Source organism: Pleurodeles waltl, chromosome 8, assembly GCF_031143425.1.
Source record: "Pleurodeles waltl isolate 20211129_DDA chromosome 8, aPleWal1.hap1.20221129, whole genome shotgun sequence".
NCBI lineage: Eukaryota > Metazoa > Chordata > Amphibia > Caudata > Salamandridae > Pleurodeles > Pleurodeles waltl.
In genome coordinates this window covers 1,391,179,503-1,391,194,210 of record NC_090447.1, presented here as the reverse complement: position 1 = coordinate 1,391,194,210, position 14,708 = coordinate 1,391,179,503, and the positions used below count along the sequence as shown (strand labels likewise).

At 49.2% G+C, this 14,708-nt stretch overlaps 1 protein-coding gene across 2 annotated transcripts in view; it reads left to right on the top strand.

The window, feature by feature from the left end:
- The window catches only part of DEUP1 (deuterosome assembly protein 1), a 214,781-nt gene that overhangs the window by 179,358 nt on the left and 20,715 nt on the right, over nucleotides 1–14,708 (top strand). For both annotated transcript variants that reach the window (XM_069202449.1, XM_069202448.1), the window contains one exon: nucleotides 598–883. In XM_069202449.1, the coding sequence (XP_069058550.1) occupies nucleotides 598–883 (286 nt within the window). The remainder of the gene's footprint in view (nucleotides 1–597; nucleotides 884–14,708) is intronic.

Genomic DNA, 14,708 nt, shown 5'->3' with positions numbered 1-14,708 from the left:
AGAATGATCTTTGGCCTCAGGAGAGATCTACCTAATTCAAAGCACCTACAGCACTTGCACTGGCTACCAATATGCCTGTTCAAAGCCTTGGGTCTGTGCCACAAAACAATTTATAGCCCATGTGAGGCCACCATTATGACGTGACATTTTTCTCCTGTTATGCTCCATCTTGAGAACTATAATCCAAACATCGCTCTCTAGTCATGACCCCTAAATTCAGGAAAGCCAGACAAGGTACAGTTCGCTGGTCATTACCACCAGGAAGATGTGGAACTCAATGTCACTCTTCATTCTTCCTAAACCAAACCTTACTGAGGAAACAAGTTAAAACATTCCTGTGGGCCTACATTAGATAATCGTGGCAGCCGTTTCTTTGTTTGGAGCAACCATCCCTGTTATCGCTGTTTCCTCCATCTTTTTGTACTTTTGCTCATTCATAAATAGGATCAGTGTGTTTGTGATAACTGGTAATCTCAGGTTTCCATTATAGCGCTGGAACACTTCCATAAAAGTAGATGTGCGCACTTTATAAGTGGTTTCATTCATTCAAGTACATAATTCAATTAATAACTATATATTTGTATTACTTTCTTTTAGACTTTTCGAACATGAAGAGGAATGGCCGATGGACAGTCTAATGGATCTCAGATACCATACCACCAAAGACAGTGCCCTGGGTAGTGAAGGTAATGTAAGTCCCAGTCACAGTGGCATGGCGTCGCCCTCTGAGAGACTCAGCATCTGCGGTGAACCAATCATGGACGATATACCCTCATTTACAGCTGATGGGGATCAGCACCACCAGAGAAGCCTGCATTCTGAGATTGACATGTCAAACATTCTGATGGATTCTTTGTACAGCAAAGGGGACAGCAGCCCACCGGTGAGCAGATTCTTCTTGTTTGACATTGCATGGCCTATTAGTGCAATGTATAAATGTTTTACTTACTTATCCATCCTCTACAGCAAGTGATGCCCTTTGTCAATCTGTTCTACTCAGATGCTATTGAATGATTATTATTTAATACAGAGAAATTACAGCACGAATTGGCACATAGGTGGGGCATCTACATGACCCCTCGGTACCCCTAGGTCTTGCCATAACAGTCTGTTTGCACCCTTTGCCACGTATGATATACCTCTTAGAGTTCAAGAAGTACCCAGACCTGACCACATTAAGCTATGTTCTTTATCAGTTGGTTAACAGGCATAGAAAGTTCCTACCATGTGTGTGTTTTTGACAAATGACCTCGAATTGTAAATAGTCCTGTTTGATAGCAGATCTTATTTCACCTGAATGCTACTTGAGTCAGATACATCAGGCACCATTACATCACCATCTAGTGCCTCTGCCAGTCAGATCTGCCTGAACTCTCCTGTTGACTGTCTGAAACTGAACTTGGCAGTACACTAAAAATATGCTTGTAGGGGACTCTATGCTGTATAATTATGTACTCTTGAGGGAACATCATCTGCATGGCCCTCACTCATTGGTTCCCCAGATGTCATGTAGAGCAGAGACCATGTGATTCAGCCACGATTCACTATATGATGGGGTTTGTCATGAGTTGAGACAGCCACGCTTTTCCCAAACCTGGAGGCCACAGATAGACAAGTTAAGCAGTCAACCGTTGGCTTTGGTCTGGATGTGTCATTGTTTACCTGAACAACCCATCCAGTAGCACTGACCATGTGTGCATCTCTGGAACAGACATTAGAATGTGGAGAGGTACAAAGGTCAGAGACCACAGTAGCTCCCATTGCCTAAAAATGACACACAGGTTTCTCTATTGAACGGGGCAGTATGTCTATAGAGCAAAGAGAAAAGAGGGAGAAGCACATGAGGCATAGCACAACACAGAGGGGGTGCAGGAGAAGCACACGACGGTGGGAAAGCAACAAAAGCACAGTGTTGGAGGCAAAAGCAGTACACAAGCACTCTCATGGCGTGCTTACCCAAAAGGAAAGTAGTAGTGCTTCAAAACTGAGCAATGGAAGAATGCAAGTACTTTGTCCATGTCCCAGGGAGAGACAAACACAAGAAGAAGAAGTAAAGCCCACACAAGCTAATCAACAGAAATCAAGCAAATGAGAGTGATAATAATGCCAGCCAATAGTAAGCAGTGGGTGGGCTCTAAGTCCAGTGTAATCACACAATAGTTATTTTCACCAAGAGACAAATTGTGCTTTCTTGCAGGCAAGACCTAAAACACAAATTAGCACTCAAGTAGCAAGTTATTTATGCTGGTGACTTGTTTATAAAATGTTGGCCTGTGGTTTCCTTTCTGATGAAGGATTTCTCTAATTGTTTTTCACATTTATTTATTGGAAGATTTTGCAGTTTAGGTATAGGTGATTTTCATCTTGTTTTCTGCAACTATGGATGTGATGCCCTCCATCTGCATGTGATATCATTCTGCCACCAAGTGAGCAGAGCTCAAACCACTTCTATAGCTGTTTCCTGTGGAGCTCTAGAGAAAGGCTGGAAACTGCTTCTGTCACTTCTGCATCACTGATAAACTTGTCTGTAAAAGAGGAAGACTACCTCTTTCCTGCAGTTCCTCAGCTCATTACAGAAAGACAAAAGCTTCCTAGCTATGTGTGAAAATGGCTGTTTTATTAAACATACTATTAAGGAAGCTATGCAACACAAATACAAAGAAGAAGTAATAAAACATTCTGCCGCCTAAATGTGACACCCATATGCTTGCGACAAAAGTGTAAATAAAAAAATAAAAAACATTGCATGTAATTTTTTTAGAATGGTACAGATGCTTCCTAACAAGCAGATATATTTAGAACAAGTATGAAAACCTGATGTAGTTTAAGATATTTAAAATAAGAATATGATTCTTATTGTTGCAAAGACATGTATTATTGATTTTCAATTACTTTTAACTTAAAAATAGTTCAACACACAAAGAAGCCCAAAGGCTAAAGAACCTGCCACCTCCCTGGGGCTAAATACATTGTGAATGTGGGGGGGGGCCAACCTGCAGCCCCAGGGACCTCCCCGGGCCATTGTGTATGCAGGGGGGCAGGGCTAAATACATTGTGAATGCAGGTGGGTTGCGTGGACCCCCGCAACCCTAGGAACTGCCACCTGCCCAGGGCCATTTATCTTACTCAAGGGGGGGGGCATGCAGCTCTACCGTAACCCCAGGGACCGCCACCTCCCCAGGGCTGAATTTAAACACTGAAGGGGGTCCATCACGGCCCCCCAGCCCTGGGGTCCACCACCTACCTGGGGCTGATTAAGTTGGAAGGTGGCCGTGCAGAGCCCTGGAGGAGCCATAGAGGGCCCTGGGTATCGCCACCCCCAGGGCCAGCCTCTGCTATGTCCCGGGGTGTCCATCCCCGAGACATAGCTGTTTGCTCTGACTTGGCAGGAGCTTTATCAGCTCCTGCCAAGTCAGACCAAACACTCTGGTTCCAGCAAGTGAGAGCTGTCAAACAGCTCTCTCGTGCTGGGAGCAGAGGGTTCCTGTGTTTTCCTGCCCACAGACATGCAGGAAGGGAAACAGAGGAAACAGAGGAAACAATTGCTCTCACAGAGAGGGTAGCTGCATCTTTAGCAGCTCCCTCTCTGTGACAGCAATGGCGGCTCCAGCAGAAGGCGAGGAGCCGGCTGGGACCCTGGGGGTCCCAGACATTTTGACTTGGTGCCCTGGGGGGCATCCAAGTGGCATGGCCGGGCCCTGTTGGATGGGTCCCCGGGGCCAAGATTGGCCAAGTTATTTGGGCCCTCCCACCCAAAAAAAAATGTTTAGACCAGGGATGGGCTCCCTGGGGCCAAGATTGTCCAGGGAGGGGGAATGCATGGCCCCCTTTCCTCCCCAAAAACTTTAGAAGGCCGGGCACTGGGGGATGGGGTCCCCAGGGCCAAAATCATCCCAGTGAGGGGGGCCAGGCAGCCCCCTCCCCAAAAAGATAAATTAACACTGGGCTCTAGGGGATGGGGTCCCAAGGGCTGATATCCAACCCCCCAAAAAATAGAAGGTCATGCCCCGGGGGTTGGGGTCCCTGGGACTAAAATCGGCAGGGGGAGTGTGGTCATGCAGACCTGCAGCCAACTCCTGTTGCGCATGGCCAAAGGCCATGCGCAGCGTTGGTTTGGGTGGTTAGGGGATGGGCCACAGGGGCTGGCTGCATGCCAGGCCCAGTGGTCAACCCCACTGTGCATGGCCAAAGGCCATCTGTGGCACTAGGTTGGGTGGTTAACCGCGGTGGCACACGGCCAAAGGCCATACGCAGCGGTGGTTGGATTAAGGTATAGTAATGAAAATTACTTTAGAGTAAAAAAACATAGAAATTCACAGAAAAAAACAAAGGTTACAGAGGCATTATAGTTAGGAAATAGAATTTTTTTTAAACATAGAAATTCACTTAAAGAAACAAAGATTACAGGGACATTATAGTTAGGCTCACATTTTAAAAGTACAAAACCACAGAAATTCACCTATTATAGTTAGAGTTATCTTAAGTAACTATAACTCACGCCCTCGCCATGTACTGCTAATTACCCCGCAAATTACGGCACTCATGACATATTTGATAACATCATTGATAATATCACTGTAATATTTGCAGTAAAAGTTTTGATGAAGAAACTGTGCATGGCGAGGGCATGAGTTATAGTTACCTTAGGGCACGAGTTATAGTTCAGCCGATTTCAGCCCAGGTGACCACATCCCATAAGGTCCAGCCTTATGAAAAAAGTGGGAGGGGGCACACGGCCCCCCTCCTGGGCCAACGTCAGCCCTGGGAAACCCATCCCCTGGGGCATGGTCACATCAACAAAAAGAAAGGGGCCTCGCGGGTCCCCTTTCTGAGCCATTAATTGCCCTGGGGACCCCATCTCCCAGGTCTGGCTGATACTATGTCCTGGTGTGCCCAAACCTGGGATATAGCAGCTTTCTTGTCCACACTGGGCAAGGAAAACTGTGTTTGCTCTCGCTTGGTGGGAGCAATTTCAGAACTACCGTCAAGTAGGAGTACACACCAATTCTGCTCCCAGCGAGTAAGAGCATGAAAAATGCTCCCACCCGCTGGGAGCAGAATCTTCATTGGTTTCCCTGCCTACACTGAAGCGAGCAGGGAAACATATGAAGAGATTGCTCCCGCCTGCAAGGAGCAGCATTTTTAGCTGCTACCTGAAGGTGGGAGCAGTGCCGGCTCCCACTGGGAGTGGGGGGGGCTAACTGGAGGTGCGGGGACCTTGGAGTTCCCCCAAGATCCTCAGAGAAATTGTGGTGAGTGCCCTGGCAGGGCACCAGGGTAACCACCCTTCGATGGCCAGTGCCGGGCCCTGGGGGATGGGATTCCCGGGGCCAATATCAGCTCAGGAGGGGGGCACATGATCCTCTCCACCACAACATACACCAGGCCCCATGGGATGGGATTGCTGGGGCCAATAGTAGCCCAGGAAGGAGGGCCATGTGCCCTCTCACCCAAAAAAGTGTTCTGGACCACAGGGGGGGGAGGGCGGGCCAAAATCAGTCCAGGGAGGTAGGCTGTGTCCTCCCTTCCCCATTAAATATGGTGCTTTGTCCCAGTGGATGGGTCCCAGGGCTGAAATCGGCCTGGGAGGGGAAAGGCATGTTTAGATCATGAGTTATAGTTTCTTGCGACAACTATAACTATAACTGCTGAATTTCTAAGGTTTTATATGTGTAACATCTGAACCTAACTATACCATCCCTGTAACCTTTGGTTTTTTAGTAAATTGCTAAGTTTTTTTCAATGCTTTTTCCTAACTAGAATGTCCCTGTAGCCTTTGTTTTTTTCAGTGAATACAGATAGATAGATAGATAGATAGATAGATAGATAGATAGATAGATAGATAGATAGATAGATAGATAGATAGATAGATAGATAGATGGATAGATAGATAGATAGATTACCACCTCAAAAAAGGTAATATTAGATCGACAGAGAATCTTTACATCCCCACCGTTTTGGTGACATAATTCCTAAATAATTGAAGAAAGGATTTCTGTATTTTAAAATTCTTCTGAAAAGGACATAGGGGATCATTAAGTGTTAGGGCTTGCAGAACATCTGGAAAAAGTGGCAAATGCATGTCTATCAAATTTATGACTTGCCTATTTAGTGCTGAGTGAAGCACTAAGTTTCTGCCAGCAGAGCCTCAGCAGGCTGGCAGAAACCTTTGACTGACAGTTTGTCCACCGTGAGGCCATCAATCATTGTATGTATGGGATATTGCCCATTTAGGAAGGTTGTTCTGATTTACTTGTTTCCTCATCGACACTCCCAGGGGAAGCCTAGTGGTCCCAAACAGGAAACAAACTAGTTATCCCCTCACAGGACATAATAAATGCTGCCAGGGAACTTTTTGCAGGTGTCTCCCCTAATGTGATGTTCCTGTGGATGGTGAGGGTACCTCACTTTGAGGCTTTCATCTCCTTTGGTGGTACTAAAATGGTATATGAACCTGGCAGAACACCTGAAACAAGGAGCTCTGTAAGAAATACTAACAATAATTATACAGATAAACAGGTATGCCAACAGTCACTCTGGGGGTCATTATGCTAAACCGTATCCCATCGCATGCTACTACAAGATTGCTTAGGCCTTATTGAGCACAGATTGGTCTCTGGGAGCAGAGAATGACAAGGAAGCTGATTAACCTTTTAAGGCCTTTATGTCCCTGCAGTGGTAAAACATGAAATTTAGAAAGCAAAACTTATAGAGCCAGGACAGTAGCCCATGGATAGGTTGAAGACTGGGGGCTCTTGAGTCCAACTGAGGGAAGCTGGAGCCTATGCATCACTGTTCAGGCTACAGTTTTCACTTTACTGCATCTGTGCTTAGATGGACAGGCTGGCAGCTCAAATGGATGAGGAAAGACTGAAGGTAGGGGTCTTACAACAGGTGAGAGTCCTAGCCTCCAGAATGAGGGTGAAATTAAATGCAGTAGATCCATCTCAAAACTTTAATAAGTCTCCAGTTAATGCTTGAGGTAGAACAACAGCTCAACATTCCTACATCTGGGAATCATTTACGCTCTCCTACTCTCCAGTCTCCTACCATTCGATGAGGGGTTCCCACTAAGCCATCGTTGGCCAGCAGAAAGAAATTAGAAATGTTTTACTGTTTGCAGAGATCTGCACCAGATGCACGTAGGTATGCAGGGCACATGCACAGTGGCACATGCAGGATGGGGGACACTGACAGATTCTGGGTTTCCCGTTTTTTTTTTTGTAAACAAAGTTTATTGCAATTTCGATCAACCAGTGAGTAGGTAAACATAGTATAAGAGAATATACAGTGACTCTGAGAGCAAGGGCTTTTTAATCTACACTTCTCTGCACTAATAGCAATCTGATGTTGCAACAACTACCCTACCCCCCCATCCCTCAACCTCCCCAACAGTGCCCCACCCCCCAGTGATGATACTGGTAGCATATCTGAACAGTTGTATTGTATGTAGGTGTGCTATGAAGGAGTCAACCCTCCGCTCACAGTGTGAGAGTATTTACCCTTTCTAGTCCAACCGTATGATCCTGCCCCGAGGTCATCCGTATTGGCACCAATGGATTGGGATTATTGGTAACTTCTCAAAGCATCCAATCATCATCATTCAATCATGGGACTGGACCTAATCGGTGTTCCTTCTTAAAGGAGTCTAATATCGCATCCCAACCTTGCGCCGCCTCCAGGGGCCGCCAACCTGGAGGTGGCCTCACTATGTAAAACAGCACTCTCACACCCAGCCCACTTAGTTAGCTCTCTGGTCCATTGGGGCAGTCTCGGCCCAATTGGATTCTTCCAGGACATCGCTATTTCCCTCTTGGCCAGTACGTAGGCCAAGTCTCGGAACCTGTTGGTTATTTTGTACTTAGCCGTGCGTGGAAACCAGCCAAGCAGACAATGCTCTATTGAGCAAGGGATTTCTCTTCCTATCGCTCCAGCCACTAGTCAGCTCACCTCCGCCCAATATACCTCCGCCGTAGGGCAGCTCCAGAACATATGCCTAAATTCCGCCTTCTCTAGCCCGCACCTCGGGCAATTTACTCCTTCCGCTTCAAAGTACCTGCTGATCCGTTCAGGGGTGAGATATGCCCTATGAAGTACATAAAAATTAATCAGCTTAAATCTGGCATTGCGAGTCATTTTGGGGAAGCCCCCCAGAATACGCTCCCAATCCACATCGGATATAGTTGTGCCCAGGTCTACTTCCCAAGACGATTTGAGCTGAGTCAAAGGTATGGTCCTATCCGCCTGAATCCTGCTGTAGAGATTAGAAACTGCCTTAAAGGTGCCAGAAGAAGTCGCCAAGTATGTACAGGTTGTTTGTGTAGTGAGCTCTCCTGTCCATGTCAGCCAGTGTTTCCTGATACTAGCCACTACTGAACCATACAATAAGAAGTGCCCTCTTTGTAGACCGAATTGTGTCCGAAGGACTTCAAACGGCATCAGTGTCCCCTCCTTAAATAGTGCTCCTACCGTCTGTATCCCGGCCTCCACCCAGGACTGGAGTCCACCCCAGTCACCCCGATGGGGCAATGCTGTTAGGGACAAGAGGGGTAAGTCAGGGGAGTAAGGGGTCTTTACTTTAAGTTTACGCAATAAGCTCTTCCAACAGCGCGCGAGGACTTTAAATTCAAGGGAATCATGCGTCCCAGTACCCGGACACCCCAACAACAGTTCGTATAATCTAGACTCTGGGGGAGTAAATGTCTTTACCCCCAACCCTGTCGCTGCTCTGTTGGCTATCCATTGCGCCAACCACTGGAGCTGTGCTGCCAAGTAGTAAGCCTCAAACTCCGGGACTGCTAGGCCTCCGTCTGTGGACCGCCTCTGAAGTTTGGCCAGAGCCACTCGCTTCCGTCCACTCCCCCAGATAAAGGCTATGATTATGGATTCTAGTTCTGCAAATATGGCCTTAGGAATCCAAACCGGCAGGACAGTGAAGTGATATAGGAGGCGAGGCAACACCACCATTTTAAGGATGGCTACTCTCCCCGCCACAGATAGAGGCAAGGTTTGCAAGAAAGCCATGTTGGAACGGAGGGAACGCAATGAGCCTCCAATATTGCTGTCTATTATATCCTGTGGGTCATGGAAAATCTTGACCCCCAAGTATGAGAGGCATCTTGGAACCCACTGGACATTTCCCAACTCTAATGGCGGGGCTACAGTAGCGTTCAAAGGAAACAGGCCGGTCTTGCCCCAATTCACCCGAAGTCCAGAAAGCTCACCAAACTGCGAGAGCAATTGTTGGGTCGGGGGAAGGTCTCTGTGTACATCGTCTAAGAAGATCAACAGATCATCCGCATACAACGCTATTTGATGTCTCTTGCCCCCTGCCACTATGCCGGGACCCCCACCATCACCGCGCGCCGCAGCTGCTAATGGCTCCATAGCCAGTGCAAATAGCAGCGGCGATAGGGGACACCCCTTTCTGGTACCTCACTCAACGACATAAGGTCTGGATATAATCCATCCAGTCCGTACCCTAGCAGTGGGCTCAGTATACAACAATCTGACCCAGGCAATATATTCAGGTCCGAAACGAAGGCGGGACATCACTGTATAAAGGAAGGCCCACTCCAAGCTATCAAAGGCCTTTTCTATATCGACTGCGAGCACTCCAGGGGCTGGGCTAGTCGATTTTCGATTGTTCATGACCGCTATAAATCTGCGTATATTATCCGCTGTGTTGCGCCCCGGGATGAACCCTGCCTGGTCAGTATGTATTAGTGTTGCCATGTGGGGGAGAAGCCTAGAGGCCAGAACCTTGCTGAGGATCTTGTAATCCAGGTTCAGCTTGGATAAAGGTCTGTATGGCCCAGCTTCCGCAGGATTTTTCCCAGGTTTAAGCAAGGGCACTATTACCGCCTCCCTCGCTGTTGCCGGTAAAATTCCCTGGTCTCTGGCGGATTGATATAGAATCTCGAGCCTAGGAGCTAACAAATCTATATACGTGGCATAGAATTCGATAGGGAGACCATCTGTCCCCGGAGTCTTTCCCCTCGATAGTTCATTAATGGCCCTCCGAATCTCTGGTTGTGTGATGGCGCCCTCAAGTTGTGTCGCAGCTTCTGGTGGTAGTGTCTGCAACTGCAGTCTAGATACATATCTATCGGTGGAGTTACCGTCAGGACGAAGAGTGCTTTTATATAATCGTTCGTAAAAGGTCATGAGGTGTGAGTTAATTTGCTCCTGCCCGTGAAGGGGATTCCCACACTCCGATATCATTTCCAGGATAGGTGATGTCTTATGCGTTTGCGAAACTACCCAAGCTAACATCCGACCCGCTTTGTCTCTCTCCCCGTGTGCTGGTGTGATATAGTTTTGGTAGTCAAAGCATCGAAGACGCTCCACACAGTCAGCGACCGTTGCTCTAAGCTCTAAGATAGTAGGTTGAAGGAGCGGATTTTCAGGCCTTTTTTTCTCAATCTCACGCAGCTCTCTCTCTGCTTGTTCAGTGTCCCTAATTAGAGTCCTTCGGACCCCCACTGCTCCCGCGATACAGCGCCCACGCACCACCACTTTAAAAGCATCCCATTCAATCAAGGGGTTATTGGTCGAAGCCTCGTTATCTACAAAGTAGTGGGTAATATGCTGTCTTAGCTCCTCACGAAAGGGTGCGTCTTCTAGTGACTCAGTCTTCAGTCGCCAGGTGGGGATGCGGGAAGGGGGCGAACCCCAGCGTAACTCTAGTAATAGCGGGTTATGATCAGAGATTGTGCGGGTCAGGTATTCAACATTATGCACTTGAGGGAAAATGTCTGGGGAGCAGAAAAACACATCCAAGCGGACATGGAGCTCATGCCGGGGGGAGAAGAAGGAATAGTCTCTGGTCTCTGGGTGCAGTCGTCTCCAGACATCCACCAGCCCCCAACTCATCTGCCAGGAGGAAAATAGCCCTGCTACTCTCATCAGAGGGGAATCATGTAACGGAGGGTGGGAGCGATCCCTAGAGGGATCGGCCACACAATTAAAGTCGCCCCCCATCACTAGAGGGAACTGCAAATAGGTGGCTAGGAGGCCCGATAGGCGTGTAAAGAACTCACCCTGGTCCCAGTTCGGGGCATAGACATTGATCAACGCTAGATCTCTTCCCTCCAATCGACCCTGGATTGCTACAAAACGTCCCTCTGGGTCTACGAGCGTGTCTAATACCTGGAATGGAACCCCGGCTCTGATCCAAATCAAGGCGCCCCTGGCGAATGTGGAATAAGAGGTATAGTATGCCTGGCCCCTCCACCTTTTCTGCAGTGCTAGCCCTTCAGCTTGGGTTAAATGTGTTTCTTGGAGCAACGCAATCTGAATCCCCCTCCGCTGTAAATGTGAGAATACCTTATATCTCTTAGATATTGTGTGCATGCCCCGTACATTCCATGAGAGAAATTTATAAGTGCCTAACAACGCCATAACTGTGTTTTAATCCCCGTCTGTGACATACCCCATGCAGAGATAGCATATATCACGAAGATCCCTACTTTCACATTATAGATCAACAGCAGTCCAGTGTTAAACATCCACCACTCATCACTCCCCCTAAACAAGCCCCAACAATTAACATCCCAACTCCCCTTCCCCAGGACAAAAGTTCGAACGGCTCTCATCCAAACTTCGCGAAAAGTCAACTAGATTATCAAAAGTGGGGTAACTCCTAGATCACAAAAGGAGTGGGCCATCGCTCTAATCCCCACTACCGGATTGCAAGATATAGTAGTACTTGTGGACCCCGGTCTCATCCAACTGGCGGGTACGACCCCCATAGTGACAGCTAGTACGCCCACCTCACCGGCCTCCACGGTGCCTGCCAGGGGAGGCTCTCATTACCAGGACAACTGGCGCAAGCGTAGTTCGATGGGAGGATTCTCATATGATACAGTCAGAAGTGCCCGGTGTGATGGCCGGGCTCGATCTGTCGGATACTTGGGAAGTCTCGGATTCATGGTCCGAATCAGATGGTTCACAGTCCGCAGCAGGCTGTACTTGGGATCCGCGATCAGAGCCGCTCAATGAGGCTGCTGCCTCCATGGCTTTTTGCCTCTCAGTTTGCATCTCCACAGGCGAGGGACTATTTACTATACGGGCCGTGTTGCGTTTTGCCCTTCTCCTCCGTCCATGTTCAGGTCCCTGTGTCGGAGGACCATTCCCCTCATGTGGACGCAGATCAAGCCATTGCCATACTTCCTCCGCCGTTGTGAAAAACTGTGTACTGTCTTTGGTCACTACTCTAAGCCTCGCCGGGAACAGCATGCCATATTGTAGACCCAATTGGCGCAGTTTCTGTTTTGCAGCACCGAAGGTGGCCTGTTGTTTCTGTACTTCCCGGGAGAAGTCTGGGAAGATACGAACCATGTGATTGTCCATTGTGCGGTCCCCTTTGGTCCTGTTTTGATGCAACAGGTAGTCTCTATCTCGGTAATGAAGAAGCCTGGCTATTATAGGTCGCGGGAGGGCTCCCGGAGGGGGAGGACGCGATGGAACTCTATGTGCCCTCTCAATCGCAAAAAAAGGAGAAAGTCCGTCGCCCGCTAATTCCTCTCGGAGCCACCTCTCGAGGAATTCCGCCAGGCCAGTTTGTGGAACACTTTCAGGCATACCAATCACTCGTATGTTATTGCGTTGTGATCTATTTTCCGCGTCTTCGGCCCTTAATTCCAGGGCCCTGATCCTGGTCTCCAACTGCTGTGTAGACTTAGTGGCATCCTTGACCTCCGGAAGAAGCTCTTTAAGTTGTCTGTTGGTGGTGGACACCTTTTCGGCCAGGCGGCGGTGATCATCTCGCAGTACTGTGAGATCCGTGGCCAAAGCATCGATTTTCCCCTCCAGTGCTACACGGGAAGCCGTTATAGCCTGTAGGACATCTTGAAGTGTGGGATCGTCACGACCCTCTCCTGAAGCGCCATTCCTGGGTTCAGGCGGGTCTGCCTGTGCCTCAGCTGATGACCCACCTTTTTGTTCTATGTCCTTCCGGCGACCGACTTTACCCATCTTCTGGGGTATGGCTCCAACTCCGTCTGGGCGGTGGGCTCTGGACATCAACTCTCCCACCACTGCGTTGTATACTGCACTGCCAGAGGGATCGCCGACCTTTTTATTAGAGAGTTGCTGATTCTGGCGCTCGGTGCACTTGGAAGAGGTTTATCGCCTTCCAGTGCCAGCTGCTCTCCGCACTCTAGGCCGCTAAGAACCTCTGGGGGACATCACACGCCAGGTAGACAGGACCCTCTCTCTTCTCCCAGTCAGGGTGTGGACCTGTCGGACCAAGCAGCCTCACCGTTCGTGAAGGGCGCCTTCAAGCATGCATGACTCCCGTCCAGTGTCTGGGGGCCCCCTGCCCACTCCTGTATGTAGCACTGCGCATTTAGGGGGACCTCTGTAGAGGGGGGCCGTTTGCACCGTGCCCCAGTGCAGGCCTGGTTCGCCCCCTCAAGTCGCCGACTTCGCCCTCCACGTTCCAGCTCACCTCCGCAGGTCCATGGAGTCGAGCCTCCCCAGAAGTACCCCCCGGTGTTGCCGTGCAGACTGCGATCAGTCGTCCTCAGAGGGGAGCTGCCAAAGGAGCTCTGGGGGAACCCCGGAATTATCGCTTCTCACCGTGATCCTCTCGGACCTTCCCTGTCGGTCGCCATGTTGTGTGTGCTCTGCGGTCCTCATCCAAGCACAGGCTCAGTGCTGGGCCCCCCTGTTCGACGGCGTGGGTCCCCAGAGGGAACCACCAGGTCCCCTTGTACTTCCTGTCTCCCAGAGGGGTGAGCGGGAAAGGATCAGGGAGCAGCTTCAGTGAATCGTCTGCCGCCGGGTACGCCGTTCAGATCGCAGCCGCCATCTTTTTTTTCCCTTTTTTTCCGCAGCACTCCGTCGGCCGCCAATTCGGCCCCGAAACTCTCCTCCCTCTGGGATCGGGCCCCTCAAAATGAGCCTCGGGACCCCTACGCACCTCCAGCCAGGCAAATGGGCGGGTTGGGGGTCCACTGCATTCCAGGCTGGACCGGAGTGGGGATCGCTGGCAGGAGCCTCACGGAGAGGCTTCCTCTGCCATCGGCGTCAGGCCACGCCCCGACCTCTGGGTTTCCCGTTTGAGGAGATACATGGTAGCTGTCATCCCATAATATTGGCATGGTCACTGCCTCTCTGGGGACATTTTATGCTTCCAGCCTGCAGCATAAGATGGATCTCCAGCTCTTCAGAGCGTTTTATATGCAGATCTCCTCTTCTGTTCTCTATTAGTGCATATGAGCACATGGAGAGAGAGTGAGCCCCTGGATGCAGGGTTCAATGTACCATTTTCTGTCCAGAGTGATTGCCACAGCAGGGATAGCCATTCCCAAGGGAAGGCGGGTGGTTTTATACATAGTTGTGACATTTGCAAATTATTCTGGCTGCTGTTTCCAGGCCTAAATTTCACAGCTACCCTCATCTTCAGAATGACCTAAATCTGAAGGAAAACATTGATGTTTCCACAGTGTATTTTAGGGCCTTTCTTGTCCCAGGTGATATACCACCTACACAAACAGGGTACTGTTTTCATCAGGAGACATGAGGGAATGCTGGGTGGTAGGATGTTTTGGATCCCAGCACATGCCAGAACTTTTTACCATTCTGGGTAACAAAAGTAAGTAGCGAGATCCACAGAAGCTACACCACTTGTATTACCAGTATCTAGGTTTCCAAACTCTATGTGTTTATTAGGTTATCTTGGGTACCTGGCAACCTCAGGC